Genomic DNA, 21,403 nt, shown 5'->3' with positions numbered 1-21,403 from the left:
AGGCGACTGTCAGTGTGAGGTTTGCACGTGAAGCCACTTAATCTGTTTTATCCTTTTATACAGCAGAGTAATTTTTACACTATCAACACTGACAAAATTCAACAGCGGGCTTGGAGCTCTTCAAACGGTTTCTCAGTCATCAGTTCAGTCGTCTGGCTCCACCATCTATCACGTGGCCTCATCGCTTCCATCCACACCACGGTGCTCCTCTGGGTCTCTCCCTCGTCCCACGTCCTTCATGTGTCCATCGTCCTCATCCCTCATCTGTCTTCCTCTGCTGCTTCAGGCCCTCATTTCAGAACGTTGGACTGAGTAGATTTGGTGCGTCTCACTGCGTCCACACGCCACACCTTAAGAGCATCTATTTTACAGTCTGCGCAGCAGTGTGCGTGCGCGTGCGCCCATGAGACAGAAAAGAGAGCTCCACTTCTTCAACCAGTCCTTGGAGAGGGAGGGGGAAAGGCCCCCTTGACAGGAAGAAGAATTTCATGTCGGATCAAGGAGGAGATTCTGTCACCAGTCGGGTCTATAAATAAACACTCAAACGAGCGGGGAAAACGCGCCCCCTCATGGCCGCAGCGTGAACCTGCAGCGCAAATCCGTGCGGAGGCCGAAGAAGGAAGGGCTCCGGAGCTCATGTAGAGTACAGCACATGGTGCAGTATAGTACTATAGTATAATAAAGGATCGAGGGAAAGTTCAGAAACGTGGGGCGGGTCGCGATGTCACGGAGGAGAATTAAAAAATGGAAAATCCTGTTCATTCAGACGGTCTCCAGCTCATGGCACATGACCTGTCACTGTTCTCCAAAGTGAGACAGAAATGGACACCTTTATGTCCACGTTTTAACTGTAGGCACGAGCGCAGAGACAGGCCTCAGACACCCCGACTGCTGCCATGGACTCGGTGCAAGAGGGACACTGGCCCAACCACAGGGGGTAGAGTGCCCAAGGAGCCGAACATGACACGTGTTGTTGTCACTGTAACAGTTCTGTTGTTCCGAAGAATAAAATAATACTTTGTGGACTTCAGAGGAATCAAACGGGGACTTGAACCCTGAAGCTGATGCGCTACCGGGAATGAATTAGCCTTTTATTACTTTTCTGACTTTTTGCTTTATTTCATAGCAGTTTAGGTCCAGAACTGAAACTGAAACATAAGTTAAATGTTCTTGTTTAATTAATGTCCAGGGGGCGCAGTGGGTTGGACCGGGTCCTGCACTCCAGTGGGTCTGGGGTTCGAGTCCCCCTTGGGGTGCCTTGCGACAGACTGGCGTCCCGTCCTGGGTGTGTCCCCTCCCCCTCCGGCCTTGCGCCCTGTGTTGCCGGGTTAAGCTCCGGCTCCCTGCGACCCCGAAGCGGACAAGCGCTTCAGAAAATTGCGTGTGTAATTAATGTCCATTTTTAATTGTCTGCTTTGTTACGGGGTAAACACGAACATTTTAGTATTCTGCTGTACGAGAAGCAGGTATTCTGACAGGACGACAACCGGACCCTCACAGACCCGCAGCCCTGAGAAATAAGACCGGTTTATTACTTAATAGAAGAGTCATTCACACTTTAAATCCGGATACACGTTTAAGTGGAAATGGTGCACTTAATTATCCATTGGGATTTAAACGTGCAACACCCAATCAAATCTCCCCAAATGCACAAATTAGCATAAGAGCGCTGCCCGACCCAATCATCTTCCGGTGGGCGTGGCAAAGCTCTGGCACCCGGTAAAACGCTTTCGGTTTGTCTGCTCGGTCAGTTCCGTGAAGAATGGCGTCGGAGGAGGCGACGGCGGGTGGTGGGGGGTCGGTGAGCCCTCCGTGCGGAGCCCTGCGTCCAGCCGGCGGCAGGCAGCCCAGGGAGCCCCGGCGGAGGGGTCGCGATTCGCGTCGGCGCCAGGCGGCCCTCTTGTTCCTCAGCAACATCTCCCTGGACGGCCGCCCCGTGGCGGGGAAGCCGGCGGCGGCGCGCGGCGAGCCGCAGTTCCGGGGTCCCGACGCGTCGGGGTCGCAGATCGGGATCGCGCCCGGCAGCCAGTCCGCGGTCCCGGGGGTCCCGGAGGTCTCGGGGGTCTCGGAGGTCTCGGAGGCGCCCGGATCGCAACCGACCCCCCCGCTCCCGGCGCCGGAGCTCGGCTCGCAGCTCAGGTAGGTCCGGTCCCGTTCGGTCCGGTAGGAGTGCGGATTCGGTAATCGGTGATTATTGACGAACGGGGGACTGTCGCTCTGCTCTCTGTGCTTCCGCTACGCAGAGGGTCGCAGGACCCTTTGGAGCCACCTGCGCTTCTACTACAGGTGGAAGCGGTGCTTTCGGGCGCCCTACTGATCAGTTATTGTTACAGTTATTGTTACTGATACTGTTACAGTTACGGTTCTAGTTACTTTCACTTAGAGTTATAATTGGTTACATTCACAGCTCTAATTGCGGTTACAATTACACTTAACATTTGCGGTTACTTATCCAAAGCAATGCTCACCTTGGAGTAAACAAGTCAACTGAGGGGTGGGGTGGGGTGGGGTGGGTAGTAGCCATTTACCTTCCAGGATACAGGTTTGAATCCCACCTCATGCTGTGCTTACCCTGAATTAACAGTTTCAAAGGGTAAATCAGCATAAGGACTTTATCCTCATATCCTGTTTGATTTAATGTTTCATGTTCACAAAGTCTGTAATCCAGAGTTGGAGTTTTGAGATAAAAACCCCAGTCAGTGGAACAGCTCATGTGGCCCCACACTGGGAGGCTGGTTTTCCGTCTTCGCCTGAACTGCCCAGTGCTTTCGCGGTGTGGGCCCAGGCACTGAGCTCCAGTGGGAAAGGGGCCCGATGGGCACACGCTGCAGCTGGGTCCAGTGCGATTCTGATGAGCTCCTTTAGCCTTTCAGCCCAGACAAACTGTCACGGTCACTGTGATCAAGTGCAGTAAGGTACGGTAAAATAGAGTGGGAGCTGAGAGCTGTAATTATGGTTCACAAAAGTCAAAGGTGTGGGATGCTGATGTCTGTCACAATGCCCTCCAACAGGTGTGTGTGTGAGTAAGAGAGAGAGAGAGAACGTTTGTCCCCCCACAGACCCACATGGGCAGCTGTGCTGGAGTCAATGAGCCTTTTTTTGCCCATTTCTCATGATGAAGGTCTGATGTTGGCCTTGCCTCTTGGGTATAGTGCCCAGTGACCACAGGGGGCGCTGTAAGACACACCAAGCTCTTTGAGGGCTGCAGTTGGTTCACTCACTGACTGGCTCCTCCCCCATGCGCAGGTTACGGAGCCCATCAGGTTCACCAGGGCCAAGGACAGTCAGGAAGGTGCACTTCATCAAGAGCATGAGGCAGTATGACACTCGAGGAGGCAGGTGAGGACAGCCTGTGTGTGTGTGTGTGTGTGTGTTTCTGTCACTGACAATTTTCTGTGTCCCCCCTTCAGGGTGGTACTGATATGCTCCAGGCGCTCCCTTTGTGCTGCCCTCTCCATCCTCCCGTACGGACAGACCCCCCGCTGCAGGTACGGTGCCCCCCATGGTGTCAGTATTGCATTTCATTGGCTGATGGTCTACAGTACAGTAACTGATAGGCTACATAGTAACTGTCAGTTACTGTAGACTTATCAGGTCTTCAAGGAGGGCGTCTCTGCACATATGCCGACTGGGTACCTCCTCAAGGGTACAGCCGCAGCCCCCCCAGGGCGACACAAATGCGTGACTCACCTTTCAAAGACTTCTCTTTTCACTCACTGTGTCTCAGCATCTTTACTGTGGTATCTTACCGTGTTTTAACCCCGCCGTGTTTGTGAAAGCCTGGCATTAGGCAGAATTAGTTTTCTTTTGCTGCTGTGTAAACCTATTTAATTTCAGTGGCGATTGAGGTAAACGGTGCAGTGCAGCAATATGGTCTGAGCTGTAATGCTAATGGTTGACACCCCCCACCCTCGTTCAGTGACTCAAAGCTGGAAGCTGAACGACAGCGCCACCCTTCGGGGGGGGTCTCCGCCAGCCTGAATGCGAGCCCCACGCTGGAGGGCGTGGAGCTGGGTGCGTACGGCAAGGTGAGTGCGTGCGCGACAGGGTCACGGCGAGGTACCTGAGGACCCCCCGTGCTCCGGGACCCTTGACCCAAATTTGAGCAGGCGAAGACGTAATTTCAGCTCTCTGCGTTTTGGCCGAGTTCTCGCTGCGGACGCTGCAACCGCACTGTTGCCGGTTCAAGCCCGGCTCCCCAGCGACGATGTTATTCCAGCGACGCCCGGGGTGACTTCAGCTCCATAAAAATATCAAATGGCCCGGATAATCTTGTTATGCATGGCCATGTCACTAATTGTGAAGATACAACAACTTTGAGTTTTTTTTTTTCTAAAAACTAATTTCCTTCTCTGATCTGTGGGCTCGATGTGACCTGCTTTTACCCTCCAAGCCAGCAGATGGCAGCGAACAGAAGAGCAGTGCGCAACCGCCTTAATTCAACTCGGTGCCACAGTGTTTACCGCTCCTGTGTGCTTTTCCTGAGTGTCGGCGATCAGTGATAGGATGGGGAACGTTGAAGGTGTTTATGGGACCAGTCGGTGTTCAAAAGATGTCTGTAGAGGCTGCGTATTTTTACTTGTTAATAAAAATATTGGAATAGTGTTGGATACGTTGTTACTGCTCTAGTAACGGAGTTGTTCGGCTATGACTTTGAAGACAAAATTACTGACTTTGTCCAAATGGTGTTTGTAAGTTAAAGGGCCACTGGCCAATTTGGAGAAAAGCTTTAATGAATAATTAAGAATATTCAGTGGTCTCCGTTTGACCCCTTTGTGACCTCTCCTTGACCCTTCCCCAAGACGGTGTCCTATGCCAAGTTCCTCCTGCCCACCAATGCCCTCGTGAGGCCCAAGAGTGCCCCGGTGGACACGCCCCGCAGCCAGAGAGGCCACACCCCTGCCAGGCTCAGCTCTATTGGACAGGACCCAGGTAGGTGGTGCCTCGTCACCATGGCGACCATGGCAACCAGTGGTGTTTGGGGCTGTGCGGGGCATGGAACAGATCGTTCTTTCGGTTACTGTTTCGCTGCCATCCAGGGCAACATGCAGAATGAGAAAGAAGCGTGATACGGTGAAGGCTAAACGGAGCTGCGCGTGCACATGTGCGCGCACACGGTGGTCAATAACAGTTATGGTTGAAAGGGCAGATGAACTTGATGTTCCATATTTTTTGTGTGTGCGCGTGCTTTCCAAGAACTTAGCTTTATGTAGGTGTGTCACAGCTGGACACTTGGTGCTGTGGGTAGGGTCTTCTCTCTCTGTATGCGTGAGAGTGTAACGGAGATGTCTGGTGAGAAGGAGTGTGAAACGTGCAGCTCTCGGAAGACCTGGTGACACTGACCCCCCCCCTCCGAACACCACACCAGGTGGGGACGACCAGGTGGAGTACAACCCCAACCTGCTGAGCGACCCCCACTGGCCCTGTGGAAAGCACAAGCGGGTGCTCATCTTCGCCTCCTACATGGTAAGAAGTCGGCGCTGACCCCGCCCCCTGCGCGGCGGCGGCATTGGCTCCGCCCTCCTCGAACAAACCGTCACTCGCTTTACTCGCGTGTCCTCAGACGACGGTGATCGAGTACGTGAGGCCGTCGGACCTGAAGAAGGACATGAACGAGACGTTCAGAGACAAGTTCCCTCACATCAAGCTGACGCTGAGCAAGATACGGAGGTAGGAGCCGCAGCGCGGGGATGTCTCGTCCCGCCCCGCCCCCTCCACCGGCGTCACGCACGTCTCTCTGTCCCCCGCAGTCTGAAGCGGGAGATGCGCGCCGTGAGCGAGGAGTGTGGCCTGCAGCCCGTCACCGTGGCGATGGCCTTCGCCTACTTCGAGAAGCTCGTGCTGCAGGGACGCCTCGACAAGCAGAACCGCAAGCTGGTGTCGGCCGTCTGCGTGCTGCTGGCCGCCAAGATCAGCAGCGACCTGCGCAGGGGGGACGTGCGGCTGCTCATTGACGTGCGTCGTGTCGCCGATTTACTTCCTCATTTACCCCATTTACAGTCGTGCTGCTTCGGCCCCCGTGGGCCTCCTTTCTCTGTACCTGTTAAACGCGTTTACAGCCGACTCGTTGCGAATTACCCCGAAGCCCCTTCCGGGTGGCCGCACCGTCTGACTTCCTTCTTCTTCTCGTTCCCCTCGAGCAGAAGCTGGAGGAGCGTTTCCGCATCAGTCGCCGGGAGCTCGTCCCGCTCGAGTTCACGGTGCTCGTGGCCCTGGAGATGGCGCTCTACCTGCCCGAGAGCAAAGTGTTGCCCCACTACCGGCGCCTTGTGCAGCAGCCCTGAGCCACGAATTCGAACCCTCCCCTGTGACCAGGAAGTGGCTGGAGGGGGGGGGGCCCACCTCCCGCCTCTCCCCTGACGGCTGCAGAAACACGGCGGGTCGGAGACCTGCACCTTCACCCACAGGTTGTCCCTCTCTTAGCGGCGACAGCTGTCCTTACCCACAATTCCTCATCCGTTTCCTTCCTGTCACTTTTTGACCGAGCTCAGTGGGGTGGGAGCTGCGGTGAAGCTGTGGCTGACGAGGTCTGTGCTCTTAGGTACCTGGGGGGGCAGCTGCTCGATGCTGTTAGACACTGTGTGTGTGTGTGTGTGTGTGTGTGTGTGTGTGTGTGTGTGTGAGAGAGAGAGAGACCTCACGATGACATCTTCTTCAGAGGAGTTTTGTAGACTCACGCTCTCTTTTTCTACGCTCTGTTGGGTGTCTTTTCGATGCCGAAACATCATCGTCCTTCGCTGGTGTTTCTCCTCCTTTCGCTACGGAAGTGTGTGTCGCGATCGATTCGCCTTCGGGCACCGAGCGCACGAGGGCTCGGCGGGACGTCGAGCGCCGGTCGAGTGTCCGACTGAGGCTGCAATAACGCAACTCTTGTGCCAAGTACTTTCCCTCAGGTTTTGTTCTCATCATTTTCGATATTTATCTTTGAATCTCTTTAATGTTACTGTGTTTCTTTCTACTTTTGTAATATTCATAACGTGTGTGTGTGTGTGTGGTGTTTTTTTTTTTTTTTTACAAAACTCCATTTTTTTGGTCTCTTTGCTCTGAGCCAAAGCGCTCGTTCAGCGGAGCTGCGGAGTCCCGCGTGGCCTCTCCTCTAGCCGTGCGCCACGGGTGCGAGCAGCATTTGTGCACAATCGAACCGCAGGCTTGCGCTCGCCATGGCTGACCGCGCTGCTGGATGCACCTCGGGCTCGGTCCGGTTCCCCGCGGGAGACGCGCTGGGGCAGGATGCTCCTTTCGTGAGCACGCAGCCCCTCGCGCTGTGCGACAGCACACAGCTGGTCTGTGGTTCATTCCTAGAAGGGATTATTATTATTATTATTATTATTATGATGATTGTATGTGGGGATGTGGTACCGCAGCTCTGCAGTGGGAACAGGAGCACAAGTGTGAATTACTCACCGATGGGGTACGATTGCGTGTCTCTGTGTTCGCTGCCTGGAGGGGGCTCGCTTCCTCCTGCTTTGTCCCCGTTTTCTCTCCAGCACCTTTTGTGTTCTGCTCCTCTGTGCTCCTGTTCCTCCACCAGCAGGGTGCGAAACTCCTCCGACTCCCACAGCTGCTGCTCGGAACCCGTTTCGGACGAGGCCGCCGTCCCCGCGGGGAGACCCCCGGGCCGAGGCCGAGCCCAGGTCAAAGCTCTTTGTGGTTCAGCAGGAACCCGGGTGCCGTGAGACGCTGTGATTTGTGCGATTCCTTTGTTTGTATCCGGAGACCCTTTGGTACGAAGAACTGATTCCATGGTTGCAGTAAATGTTCCTCTTTGTGTCTCTTCATTGCAGGGTCCTGTTTAAAAGGCATCGTTTTGTTGTTTACTTATCTTTGTATCAGTATTTTAATGTTTCGGTATCATTCAGTGCTGTGCCTTTGGACTTTTTTTAGTTTATATTTTTATGGACAACAGTCATCTGATAATATATTTTCTGACTTGATGATGTCACAATTGTGTTCTTTTAAACTATGGGGGGGGACAATTTATCTACATCTTTTTCCCTAAATCCTTTAAACTGTGACAAGAATTAAGATCCACTGGGACAAAACATGGTGACTAAATACCTCGTTTATTTTCTTGTGGTGAGCCCACTGTGGACCTTTAATTCCTTATTAACCTATATTTGTACATGAGCTGTCAAGATGAAAAGGTATGACTGTTGTTTACCTTTATTAATGTAGCAGACACTTTTGTCCAAAGCGACGTACAATTTATGCATTACATTAAGAGAAGGAGACAGCTGCAGACGTGTGACTCAAGCAAACCTAGTTTGTTTGAAGGGCTTCTTCGTGTGCAGTGGTGTGGTGTAACGGGTAAGGAGCAGGGAAGGTAAGTATGGACTGCGCAGCTGAGCCTGCCGCTGCCCTTGGCGCCAGCGCTTGGATCCGTTGGGGTGAGCGATGGGAGGTGAGGATGTTTTGAGGGGAAAAAAGTGCCCTGTGAAGGGCCTTTATAAACTTACTACATTACATGTGAGCAGCATAAAAGTTTCTTGTTCAGCTTTCAGTAGTTACTGGACACAATACTCCCCTGAAGGACCATGGGTCCATGTGTTACTTACACACATCCCAGCCCCCTCCCATATGTGTGTCACATGGGAGTATTTTATTTACCTTAAAGTACCAACTGTCAGTGACATGTGGGATCGAACCCCAAACCCCTCCTCCGGAGAGCAGCACCGTCTCCAGCGGGTTTCAGTCTGTTTTTGTTGAGTACTGTTACTGTTCAGTTTGTTTGGCTTTTTGTTTTAAATAGAAGAAAACTACAACCACAGAGGATGTGAGAAGCCATGCCATTAAGTACACGAGCAGCTCTCACCCCCTGGCCCACAGAGCTCACTGTGAGTGTTGACTGCTCTCGGTTATATACCGACAACCCGCACCCAAAGAAGAGTATAATCCCCCAGCATCTTCATCAGGCAAAATCAGCCCAACAGTTCTGCTAGCTGGGGTGTGTGATGTCCTCCGATGTCAAAATCGACAAAAAGGTGGACAACAGACTGGCCAAAGCCAATAGTGGTTTTGACAGACTCTCTAGATGGGTCTGGAACAACAGGAACCTCCAAGCAGACACAAAAGTCAGGTTGTACAGGGCTGAGTTTTGGGTCACTTGAGGTCGCCATCTACAACTTCTTGAGCACGTTCATCAATGCCGTCTTTGTGCCATTCCCAACATCCATTGGATGGGTCATGTTACCAACATCCAAGTCCTGCAAAGAGCAGAGTACACTAGCAGAGAGGCTATGCTCCTCAGGATGGATGACCATTGCCTGCCCAAGCTTCTACTCTAGGGCGAATGGTCCACAGGTTATCGTGTCCAAGGGGCACCATGGAAGCGATACAAGGACACTGGAAAAAGTCCCTTGCATTCTGCAGTATAGATCAGCATCAGCAGACATCGCAGGCCGCCAACAGACTTGGGGCGGCTGACAGTCCAGCAGGCCGCTGCACAGTTCGAGATAAACTGCAGGGCCAGCATGGAGGAGAAGAGAAGAAAGTGGAAGAACACTCTTCCCTCAGCACCAACCATAAACCAGTCCCTCCCATGCAGCTGCTGTGGCAGATTCTGCACCTCGCATTGGCCTCATCAGCCACCAGCATGCCTGCAGCAGATGTGGACCCTATCCTTCCTAATCTTTCTTCGCAAAGTCATGCTGAGCTATATCTTATGTCTTAAAGGCCTTAGTCTTAAGGTATGTAAAACAAACTCTGAGCTCCTGGAAGAACTTGAACATGAGACCCACACCTCTGAAACCAAGCGCTGAACCAGCAAGGCACAGAGCCACGGGTGAAGTGAACGTGTGCGTTTAGAGACGGCAGAAACGAGTCGGTGAAAACAATCTTCCAAAAGACTAGAAACGGTCACCTGCGTAACACAAGAAAGTGCTTTAACTACTAGACCGCACACACAGCGTAGTGCAACAGGCCTTTTCTTTATCCACATCGCTGAGTGAAGAGCAGGTTCCAAAACTATTCAAGAAAAAAACAAGCTATGCCTTATTTGTTATATTGCATTAGAGCAAGTCGTGGTAAGAAAATTCTTGTCTTTGCTGCCAAGAGCAAAGTTACAGTAATTTGAAAATAATTTTTTTAATTGCAGTTTTCATTGTCACCACAAGGTGGCAGAAAGTCAACAGGAATCTCTGATGTCAAGTGAGCACTTTATCCTTAGAGTATTCTTATGAAGAAGGGGTGCAGTAGCACAGCACGTTTGACTGGGTCCTGCTCTCTGGTTGATCTGGGGTTTAAGTCCCACTTGCGGTGCCTTGTGATGGACCGGCATCCCATCCTGGGTGTGTCCCCTCCCCCTCCAGCCCCATACCCTGCGTTGCCAGGCTAGGCTCTTGAGACAAGTGGTTTCAGATAGTGTGTGTATTCTTATAAAGTACCAAGCTTGTCTTTGAACCCAAAACCAAGTTTTTCAGAATGCAACTAGTATCTGTGTTTGAAGAGGTCCAAAAAAAGAGGTGAAAAGTGTTTTAAGGAACTGAAGCAAGGATCTAAACACAAGACCTGGGAGACTCAAGTCCAGCATCTTCACCACTTAACAACTAGAATGATCAACAAGACCTGGATCCTTAGCTGTTGTACGTAAAAAGGCCTTACAATTAGAAATGAGCCAAAAGACGAACCCAACGCTTGAACGTCGCCCTTCGATCCTCGGCCTCACCGGGCCGAGCCACCGGACCGCAAACAACTCGGCACTGAACTACTGGAGGCGAAGCAGGTGTTTTCTTTCAGAAGTGGTAGAAACAAGGAGGCCGTTAAATTATCTGGTTAAAAGATACGAAGCGCTTTGACACGAGACGCAACCCCTAGATCTCTGAGAAGCCAGTCGTCCTACCGCTCTTGTATGTGAAAGAGGCCTTTGCTTTATCCCACCGCAGAGTCTATAGAGGGAGCTCGCCACCGACTAGAGCGGAAAACAGGCTGGACTTGTGCTCAGGAGGTTAACCAAGGAGAGCAAACACTGTCAGCATCCACCTGGCTCACTGCTGACCCCCTTTGCTTTATGCAGACCATCGTGTGAGAGAAGCAGCACGAAGTGCCTGTTAATGTATCTAATGAAGATGAGCTGTTATTCAAGCTATAGTACCTTAACCAGTAGCCCACACCAGTTATCTTTTTCTGGCCTTTTTTTATGAGTGAATATGAAGCGTAGACAGCCGAATGTCAACTGCAGGTCTGGAAGAGACGGGTGTTCTCGTCAAACATGCAGCTTAAAATTTATTTCTTGGGAAAATAATTTTGCCAATATGCTGCCAAAAGGAAAGTTACTGCAGTTTGTTCAAAATAAATCTTAAATCAGCTCTAGGATATCCATTTCATATGTTACTCAAATGATTACATATCTATACTATAACGTTCTTTCTATACTTCGCCTTTGATAGATTTGGATGTTGTGTATTAAAGTGTTCATTTAACAAAGAGAACGTTCCCTTTAGAAAGAGAAAAAGAGAACTAAAACCAGATGTATACGTTAACGTCTTTGTTCTACACCGGAAGAGGTTTCGGGGTGCCAGGTCACAGTTGTGCTTCCGGGGCACTACTTCCTCCTTTTCCTGTTCGCCATTTTTGAGAGGAGGTATGTGAACGGCATGCTCGGGGGGTACGAAAGGAAAATAATAATATTATTTTCTTCGTGTGTGTGGTCGAGTGCCGTGCTGCAGGATACAATTACTAAGGTAAACAGCAGTGTGCGCGGTTTTCCCAGTAGAATAAGACACTGGTTTGCGCGGAGCCCCGCGGTTGTGGGCTGACTGTGAGTCGCGCTCTCTCTCTCTCTCCGCCTCGCTTCGCGCCCGGCGACGTGGGTTTTGTGACAACGCGGCGACACGAGCGATATTAAACTTAAAGCGCTCCAGAGCGCCGAAAGCTCCCTTTCTCGGTATTCTTTGGAGGAAAGTTTGTGTAGCAATTTTTTACTGTGGTTTTACTGTGTGGCCTCGAACTGGAAGGCGCCTACTGAGGCTAGGCTAGGCTAAGGCTTAGCTTAGCTTAAATTACTCTTCTGTGTTCGAATGTGTTTCAGTCGGTGTGACGACATCATCAGCAGATCGACATGCAGAACGACGCCGGAGAGTTCGTGGACCTGTACGTCCCGCGCAAGTGGTGAGTGAACCCTCATGGTGATGCATGCATGGTTGTACTCTGCGTTTACTACTACTAGTGTTTGTCTGTATCTATGTGTAATATAGTGACACGTGTACAGGTGTTAGAGGCCAGGGGGGTAAATTCTTCCACTTGCTCCACCATCATCATCATCATTCTGAATGATCCCACTGACACGACAGTTTTAGTACAATAAAATAAAATGGGAAAAGATCCCTACTTTGTTGGATTGTAATGATGTGCCTGCTGCTGATTGGTGTATTTTGTTTGCATGTAATGAAATGTTCGGTAAGGGTCACGGGCTCACACTATCCAGTACTCTGTGAGAGATTGTCGGCTCAGCGAATCCTGCTGCAGCAGGTCGCGCGACTCCTAACCGATGCCAGTTCACCGTGCTCCACGCTGTCATGTTTGAGCTGTGCGCTGGTCTCTGCTTTCTTTGTGACGCCTCGACTGTGTCTCTCAGCTCCGCGAGCAACAGGATCATCTGGGCGAAGGACCACGCTTCCATCCAGATCAACATTGCAGAGGTAAAGCAGCTCTGCTGTGTAGTTAGTTCTTGTAGCATCTTCTGCTCTTTATACGTTTACACCAACTCTTGACACAGTGTAACAGCTTTTCATTGTATTGTTTTATTTTACTATTATCCGTTTACTGTAATTTTTTTATACTTAGTGTTTTATATTGTTGTCTAAAGAACCTGGAGTACTGCTATAATTTTGTTGTATTGCACAGCAGTACGAGGACAAAGTCTTCAACTCAACAGTGCTGAACAAAGGGAAATAAATTGATTATATACTAGAGGGATACAGTATCCATGCAGTTATTGAAGCTACAGTTATGCCTACTGGTCAGGGAAGAAAGGAACAAAAAACTCCCAAGCAAAGGTCAAGGGAGGGGAGTGAGAGGGGAAAAAAAAAACCTCCAGAGGTTCAAGTGCCAGTGGCTGCCCCCCCCCCCCCCCCCGGGCATTCTAGATTGAAAAAAGTTGATTTACAACTAAGAACTGTGTTGTAGTGGACCATTAATTTGATATAGAGGAATGTGGTGGTGCAGCGGGTTTGGCCGGGTCCTCCTCTTCGGTAGGTGTGGGGTTCAAGTCTTGCAACGGACTGGCGTCCCGGCCTGGGTGTGTCCCCTCCTGCTTTGCGCCCTGTGTTGCCGGGTTAGGCTCCGGTTTGCCATGATCCCCCTTGGGACGAGCAACTTCAGTCGATTTGTGTTAACATAAGTACATCTCGTCCATCATGGCAGGTGATCAGCTTCAGTCACATGGAGCGCTTGTATGATGGCCAAGCAGCATCATAAGGAAACCATGGACCTTGTTGTCCTCACTAAGCCTGTTAGCATTAAAGAACAAAGCTCATGCGTGTATCCATCTCAGGCTCCGTTACACATGGTGGTTTTGACAGATTTGCACACTTTCTTTCACTGGTCAGGTTGACAAGACAACTGGCAGGTTCAATGGTCAGTTCAAGACGTACGCCATCTGCGGGGCCATCCGAAGAATGGTACAGAATGTTTTAACACTCCTCTATACACTTGTCTCAACCAAATTCTTTCTTTCTAAAAGCAAATTTTTCTAAACTTAAGGCCCTGTGTTCATTTAACAGGGTGAGGCAGATGACTCCCTGCTGCGGCTGGCCAAGAACGACAACATTGTGTCCAAGTAAGGACAGCTTGACCACTGGTGCTCATTTCTCACAAACCACTGAACAGCTTTAAGTACCTTGCTCAAGGTTACTGCAGTTCCCAATTCTAAAGCTAGCTTAGTCCTTAGAACCATTAGTTTTTACTGCAACTCTTTAGTGCTCTAAAAAGGCATCTTATGACAAATTCAAACTGGCTAAATGTGTCCTTTGAAAGAGCAGGGTTCTTTTGGACCATTGTCAGCAGTGTTTTCATGGAAAATCTTTCCCTTTCTGCAGGAACCTGTAAATCTGAAGATGACTGGAGTTAGGAAAAAAAATGCTTGTTGGCTAGAAATTACCACTGGGGTGAAATGCAAATCAATCAGTGCATTCATGCCAACAACTTTTATTAGTGGGAGGTGTTTAACACACAAATAGCCCAGGAAGGACATACCAACTGACCCACAACAGTTAAAGTAAAAAGCAAGTACAGCGCCAATAAAACAAGGTACTTTAGTCAAGGCTCATATCTTCGTCATCCTTCTTGTCTTTCGAGTCCCGGTCTTTCTCCCCTTTGCTGTCATTCTCCATGGCTTTGGCAAATGCTTCCACGTCTGGAGAGGACAAACAAGCTTTAGTTGTCATGGAGGAGAGTTCCTTGGGGGAGAGAACCCCATGGCTGTATGCAGACACAGACCTCCTCGGTTGGCGGCGTCCACGGCCTCTGAGGGAAGGCCAAACTGGTTCAAAAGCGGCCCTAGTTGCCCTGAGGCCAGTGCACTGCTGAACATGCTCATTGCCTAGGAGGAGAAATGGATAACTCATTCAAAGGTTCATTACAATTATGTAACAAGAGCTAGTAATTCCTCAATTTAATATGAAGACACAGAGGGAAGAAAAATGTCCACTTTTTTGGAACTACTTGACAAACCACAGAAGACATTTAGATGAATTTATCAGCCGAAAGACATTCGGAATGAACAGCAACGATTTTGTAAATCTCGCCAAAATCCATAGCTGTACTGCAGAAAGCAAGTAAACTCAAGTAAAAAGCCTGCCCATCAATCAGTTCTACCCATTTCTTTATAAAGAAAAGCACAAGGCTATTTGGTGGACACTAAGACCATCGATGAAGAGTAAGTTGTAAGAGTTCTAAGTTCCAATGGTAGTCCATAATCCATTTGTAGAGCTTTGCCTTTACACAAATGTAACTTGTTGAATCAAAATTGTTTTCCTTGGAATTAATGTTTATGGACTTTTATCATTCTTCCCTTTGCATCTTCACACAAAAACATAACAGGTATTCAGTTTAATGCGGTTTTCTTAGCAAACGCTGACGAGAGACTAGCACACGGGAAGCTCGGTGTGGGTACGAACCTGCTGAAACTGCGGTGACGTCAGCGTGCTCTGGATCTCGTCAGCAGTCTGCGGCAGCGACTCGCCTGAGGGCAGGTACGGCAGAAGGCGCTGTTGGACCTCGGCGTTGGCCAGGATAGGAGCCATGATCTCTGGCGTCAGAACACTGGCCAAGTCCACTGGAGAGAAACAGCAGCAGATCAGTGACCTTTACTGTTGTGATGCATAGCTGAAGGAGCAAAGGACTTTCAGCAAAGTAAATGCTTTCAAAGATCAATATAACTGACACTAGCACTCATCTATGCAAGTAGGGTATTTCAAGAGTACTACAGCAGGGGCTTGCGAGATGAAGACTTATCTCCGGTAAAAACACTGCTAGCGGTTATAGACACTAGCTGCAGGAATACTCAATTACCGAAGGCTACTTCACATGATGGGGTGTGGTGGCGCAGTGGGTTGGACCACGGTCCTGCTCTCCGGTGGGTCTGGGGTTCGAGTCCCGCTTGGGGTGCCTTGCGACGGACTGGCGTCCCATCCTGGTTGTGTCCCCTCCCCTTCCAGCCTTACGCCCTGTGTTACCGGGTATGCTCCGGTTCCCCCGCGACCCCGTATGGGACAAGCGGTTCTGAAAATGTGTGTGTGTGCTTCACATGAACAGATTCATAAATAGATAAAGCTGCAAGTTCCCTTGGTCACATGTCAGCTAACATACAGTGGCTGCTGGTGTTAAACATGGTCAGGATACCACTTTTCAAAAATTCAAATGTTATCTCTGTTTACCCTCCAAGCCAACAGAAGCACATGCAAACAATTACTGTGACACCACTTTAAAAACAAAGCAGGAGTTTTTTTTTTTCTTTCTATAAATACTTTAGCTGTATCAGAGTTTTACAGAACCCAACCAGTTAACGAAGGAGTTGGGAACAACTGTAAGGTGACAAAAGTGTCAAACGCCTAAAAGACACCTTTCTGGTAACCTCCCACGCTCACCTCCCTGAGTACCAGCCGCCAGGGTGGGTACATTCATGGTGGCCAGGATGTTCTGCAGGTCGCTCAGGTGGATGGGATGTGTGGGGCTGGGGGGGGCCGCAGGTGTCGTGGGAATGGCCGCAGGGGAAGCAGTAACCTGTGGAGCGACGGGTGTGGGTGTGGTCTGGGCCGAGCTCTGCCGGGGTGCAGGGGAGGCCGAGGAGGGCACGGTGGCTGTTGACTGACTGCGAGAGCTGAGCAGGGGGAACAGAACCAGAGAAGGAGTCACGCTCACACGGCACTGGACCACAGACACCCCTTACCACCCACAAACGAATGACTACCTGGACAGAGGGCTGCTGGCGGGCGGGGCTGCGCTGCCCAACAGGTTGGCCAATCCGGGCCCTGCCAATGCACCTAGACCACCTGTACGCACACAAACACAAGTAGTCACGCTAACGAGACAGTAATACGTAATATACTCGGGGAAAGGGTCAATTTTATTTTAATGTTCTAACATAGATATTTAGTAAAACAGTTCCTTGTTGTGTATAGGCATGGCACACAGTGAAGGGGGAAGCTGTGACCCCACTGGCAGCCTACTCACCAAGACCTCCAAGGCCAGTTGGTCCGATTAACTGCATTAACTGGTTATGGCTCATATTACCCAGAAGGCTCTGCAGTCCACTTTCACCTATGCAGAAGATCACAGATTAGTCAACATAAAGAGAAAACTAGTCATTAGGCTACCAGAAGATTATATCTACATAACTTGAGGTTTCAATGTTTCTACAGCGGGAAGTACGAGTTTCATGACTGTTCAGTATCCGTGCAGTTTTGTTAGCTGCAGTTCTTACAGGTGAAATGAGGACTTGCGTCCTAACACTGTGAGATACATTCACACAGCGGGACAATGCACCTCAATAAAAGGTACAACAGCATGAGTTCCTGCGCTCACACGTCAGGCCAGTTCCCACCTCCCAGGGCAGACAGCTCATGTCCCCCACTGCCTTGGCCCCCCATGGCACCGGGGATGGGTGGGTTGTTCAGGTACTCGTTCACTTTGCGGCAGTACTCCTCATCCTTGTCTGTCTTGGGCTCCTGCAAACCAGAAAGAAGATGCACTCTAGTTGCTGCGTTCTCCACTGCTGGGTCTGGTTTTGTTTACATTGACAACACAAACCAACAACTAATAGAAGTCATGCTAAATGAACCATGTCTCTAGATGTTTGGATGAAACCTCATATTGTGACTCAGGGCTCCACATCAGGCTGGCTCCACAGCACTCAGCTCACCTGCATCCAGAAAAAGAGCCTTTTGGTCCCGGCTTTAAACTTCAGCACATAGACGCGGCCTGTGGTGCACTGGTTGACCCGCTTGAACTCGCAGTCATCAGGAAAGATGATCAGGTCCTGTTGAAACATGCCAAGAAGCACATGACTCCAAAAGAACTTTGGAGCAGGATGCATAGAGGGACATGCAGTGGCAGGGAACACAGCTGAGGGGTGCGTGTTGAGTACATTCCCTCAGTGGCCTCAGGGGGATATACAGCTGTATAAATTGGCTTAAAACTGACAAATTAAAGAGTTTACCAAGGAAGCGTGTGCTAACAAACAACTAATGGGAACATAACTGTACTGTGGAGGAACTTCAGAGATCGGCAGATTGGATTACAGCTCCAACAAGCACCGCGATTTGATTCAGAGATAAAACATATGTGAGGAAAACAGGGTCTCACATCCTCCACATTGCCGGTGGTCCGGTCCTTCCAGCAGAAGTGGATGAGCGAGTCGTCTGTCTGCTGGATGTAGACGAGGCCTTTGCGCTTGTCTGGCGTCACCGTGCTGCCCTTCAGGCTCATCTTCCCGGCGCGGAACTCCACCAGGTTCTTGCTGGAGGTGCCTCGTGAGCCGGACACCATGCTGGGGAAGAGCGCTCCGGACGACATGGCTGCTGCACGGGAGCGACGAGTCCACCGCAACAGGGGATAAGGGTCAAGGGCGAACCGCTTTAAAAAGTAACTAAACATAACAATGAGTGAACAGAGGAAAAACCCAAAGAAATGCAGGCAACTGAACTGATACCAAAACAGGGATTTTTTTGTATACCTAGGGCACTAAGAGAAGGATCTCCCATTTACTGGGGGGAAAAAAAAGCTAATTAAAAATAGCCATAAAGAGAGGTTAAATAAAAAGAAGAGGGGAGGATAATAACTCGAAACCCTTAAGAAATTCACAGGCTGTATCTTGAACACGACCGAACACAACAAGGGTTTCAACTGATTTTTTCTGCTTCAATCATTGCGAACTTAGTTAGTGTGCTGACATTTTTGCTGTATATTTATTGTTTAAATGCAAGATCTTCTGAAAGCAGCATGGTTTTCATTACAAGTGGTCCGGTTGTCAGGAACCTCGGACGTCGTTTTACTCACTCATTCACTGATTATTATTCTGCACAAAAACAAAACGTAAGGCAGCCTATATGGTCGTCATCTATATAATCCAGCCTTTTCAAAAGTTATCTTTACTTCCGGACAACACGAGAACTTTGACAGACTATTGAAATTAACTCATTTTACTCGTTATTTCCTTTTCTTGCTGAAGAGGAACAGAAGCGAATAGAGGAGCGTCGACGACGTGACGTGACGTGACGTGACTCGTGTCCATCATCATGGCCACTTCACTTCTCACTCAGCTCTCCACCAAAAAGTACAGTAAGTTACAGTGGAGCGCAGGCTGTACACTCTCTTACAGGCTGTGTGTTATGAGCGGTGAATTTTATTTTATTTCCCTTCTAACACGACTCGTCCGCGGCGCTGAGTGACTTAGTTTTAACCATCGTGATGATGAAGCAAAACGAGCGCCCGGCGCGTTAGCCGACAACAACAACAAGAAGCACCACAAAAAGTTTACTAAACCACACAACGATGCCACAGCCTCGTTACACACTTAGAAATAATTGGGAAGATTACTATAATTTCTCTGTATCGCTCTACTTAACACAATTACTTGCAGTACACACACAGAAATAACCATAATTGCGTTACCTTTAAAAAAAAGAAAGCTACCGACTGCCACTCTTGTCTGTGCACACTATTACTTCCGTGACCGCCGGTTTCCGGGAAATTCATAACTGTTTTGTGATTGGATAGAAAGCGTTAAAATTCATATGCTAATTGGTCTAAAACACTGTCAGTCAAAGAGCAAGCATGCACTTACTCAAGTTTGGTGGAGAGGACGGGAGACGTCACTAATCGTCACGTGCCCTCGGCGAATTTCCGCAGGTTTTTCAATGTGCAGAAACAGCTTTATATCAATTTTCGTTCTGTCGATCCGCGCAAGAGTTCTGGTCGAACTTGCTTTTCCTCAGATTTTCCTTTACTTTTAAAACATGTTTTGCTTGGATTTCACAAATGTGACAGAGAAGACAATGGGTACCATATATTAACTTTGTCTTTTTATTAGCTAAATATATACATAAGTGTAAATTTAGTAACTCAAAGCCTTTCTTTCCCTTCCAAAAAAAGTTAAACATTATAAGACAATTCTACTTTCTAAACCCCCAATGCTCTGAGAACTGTGCTGCTATTAACCTCTTACCCATTTTGGGATGACTCTTATTTATTTTATTTTATTTTATTTTATTTCATTTCATTTCATTTCTTTGTTTATATCCTCTGGTATTGTTGTTTGTTGTAATATTTAGATCTGGTTCCGTGTTTTCTTTCTGATCCTGACTTTTGTAATTACTGCTTTTTGTCAGTAAATTTTCTTTATAAAAAAATTAAATCTCTGCAGTGGCGGACTGTTATCGTACTGCAGAACTGATGAGCGATATTTACAGTTTTTTTGAAAACATGTTGTTTTAAAAGCTTGTTATTCACATGTCTTAGTCAGTCTATTGAATCTTTAATGTTCAGTAGCTCCCGAAATTCAACTGTTGTACTGGTTCCTAAAATGTAGAAAACATCCGTCTTATAATGACACAAACACACTTTAATGAACACAATAAATAAACGAACAAGTGTAATGATAATGTGTTCGCCTGTTTAACTGGGTTCTCTTTATCTCGTTTTAGGAGTTGCGTGAAAATGTGATCACGTTTCAGGTCATATTTATGCAGAAACAGAGAAAATTCTAAGGATCCACAAACTTTCCTGCAACACTGTAGTGCCCTCGGTCAAGCTACTTACCCTGAGTGGGAACAGTAAAATTACCCTGCTGCATAGTAGGAAAACCCCTGTGGGTAAAATGCTCACATTGTGAGAGCAGTCGGGTGACTAAAGGTGAGTACAGTAATAATACGGTGCAAAGTACCACATGCGGTAAATGAGCCCGTAGCGGATCTTCGTCTTGAGCACCAGGGGGCGACAGCGAGCCGGGACTTTATTATAATAATATACTGTATATAATTATTATAACTGAATAAGTGAATAATTTAATGTAATAATTTAACTTACGCGGAGTACTAATAGGACTGAGGGATTCACGCGGCACGGGAAGAAATAAGAGATACGGTAAAACGTGGTTGTAGGAAAACAGCTTGTAGTGTTACTTGGAATGAGGACAATTGGAAGGACACCATCAGTCATACGGTCATGTACAGTAGGGAGGGCACGGGTCACGTGACAAAAAGTGAGCCGTTAAGATTGTGTCTGTGGGGTGTCTGTGGGTAAAGGTCCGAAAGCAAAAGCACGAAGGTTCTCAGTTCTGGTTCCGTTGTGGTGGAACCGACCTCCCCCCGCTCACTCAGAACTGCTGAATCTCTCTCTACATTTAGGAGGGTCCTAAGACTCACTTCTCCCCTGATCTCGAAAGTACATGATAAACGTGTAAATGTTTATGCTCAATAATTTTGCGATTACACAGCTGTTGAATAACATTATAACCTTCATGCAGCTACTCGTCGTGTGATGAACATTGATTGGTTCACGTGGTGGAAAGTAACAAATTAACTGCACTTTAGAATCACACGTCTAAGTGTCTCTTTCTGTTGATCTTATGAACTCAGTGTATTTTTCTCCGAGATGTGTGTCGCTTCGGAGGAAAAGTGTCTCATTGAACACAATGTACATGTAAAGACGTGTAAATCAAAGTGCGCTGTGCCGACAGGGCACGTGAACGTGTGTCACCGACATACGACACGAGAGAAATCAATAATCATGGTCATAATGTCATAAAGTCTCTCGTACTTTCTATAAACTGTCACTGAGAAGTGCGTGTTTCTTGACATGATGATGATCATGGAGACGCGCACACACACGCAGTAACACACACACACACACACACACACACACACACACACACAGATCTCTTCGGGTGGAGTAAAGCTGGGAGGAGCTG

General features: G+C 48.7%; 3 protein-coding genes across 6 annotated transcripts; 2 read left to right on the top strand and 1 right to left on the bottom strand.

Annotated features, from left to right (window-relative positions):
• Positions 1–1,328: 1,328 nt before the first annotated feature.
• Positions 1,329–6,997, top strand: LOC108926386 (CDK5 and ABL1 enzyme substrate 2). The gene is made up of 9 exons (XM_029251648.1): positions 1,329–2,139; positions 3,247–3,339; positions 3,411–3,488; positions 3,920–4,028; positions 4,803–4,932; positions 5,369–5,466; positions 5,564–5,670; positions 5,751–5,955; positions 6,144–6,997. Exons 1-9 carry the CDS (start codon positions 1,763–1,765, stop codon positions 6,282–6,284), a joined length of 1,338 nt encoding a protein of 445 aa, XP_029107481.1. The 5' UTR covers positions 1,329–1,762; the 3' UTR covers positions 6,285–6,997.
• A 4,489-nt stretch (positions 6,998–11,486) lies between these two features.
• On the top strand, positions 11,487–14,066 carry LOC108926450 (40S ribosomal protein S21). 2 transcript variants are annotated; one of them, XM_018739125.1, is made up of 6 exons: positions 11,487–11,578; positions 12,026–12,105; positions 12,572–12,635; positions 13,545–13,616; positions 13,719–13,774; positions 14,034–14,066. In XM_018739125.1, the coding sequence occupies exons 2-6, from the start codon at positions 12,056–12,058 to the stop codon at positions 14,041–14,043; spliced, it is 252 nt and encodes an 83-aa protein (XP_018594641.1). In that variant the 5' UTR covers positions 11,487–11,578; positions 12,026–12,055; the 3' UTR covers positions 14,044–14,066. The 2 variants fall into 2 exon arrangements, with proteins under 2 accessions (XP_018594641.1, XP_018594642.1); XM_018739126.1 differs by lacking the exon at positions 11,487–11,578 and adding an exon at positions 11,585–11,678.
• Positions 14,067–14,228: 162 nt separating this feature from the next.
• Positions 14,229–19,187, bottom strand: LOC108926448 (proteasomal ubiquitin receptor ADRM1-like). Of its 3 annotated transcripts, none has more exons than XM_018739122.2 (10): positions 19,108–19,187; positions 17,800–18,014; positions 17,357–17,473; positions 17,039–17,162; positions 16,669–16,755; positions 16,406–16,487; positions 16,083–16,315; positions 15,114–15,271; positions 14,434–14,536; positions 14,229–14,350 (listed from the first exon to the last, which is right to left on the bottom strand). In XM_018739122.2, exons 2-10 carry the CDS (start codon positions 18,007–18,009, stop codon positions 14,250–14,252), a joined length of 1,215 nt encoding a protein of 404 aa, XP_018594638.1. In that variant the 5' UTR covers positions 18,010–18,014; positions 19,108–19,187; the 3' UTR covers positions 14,229–14,249. The 3 variants fall into 3 exon arrangements, with proteins under 3 accessions (XP_018594638.1, XP_018594639.1, XP_018594640.1); XM_018739123.2 differs by having other exon boundaries at positions 17,800–18,082; positions 19,108–19,151; XM_018739124.2 differs by having other exon boundaries at positions 17,800–18,011; positions 19,108–19,138.
• Between the last annotated feature and the right edge of the window lie 2,216 nt (positions 19,188–21,403).

The sequence above is a fragment of the Scleropages formosus genome, chromosome 5, assembly GCF_900964775.1.
Source record: "Scleropages formosus chromosome 5, fSclFor1.1, whole genome shotgun sequence".
In the NCBI taxonomy this organism is placed as follows: Eukaryota; Metazoa; Chordata; class Actinopteri; order Osteoglossiformes; family Osteoglossidae; genus Scleropages; species Scleropages formosus.
The sequence above is the reverse complement of the archived record's forward strand: the minus strand, read 5'-3'. Positions and strand labels throughout refer to the sequence as shown.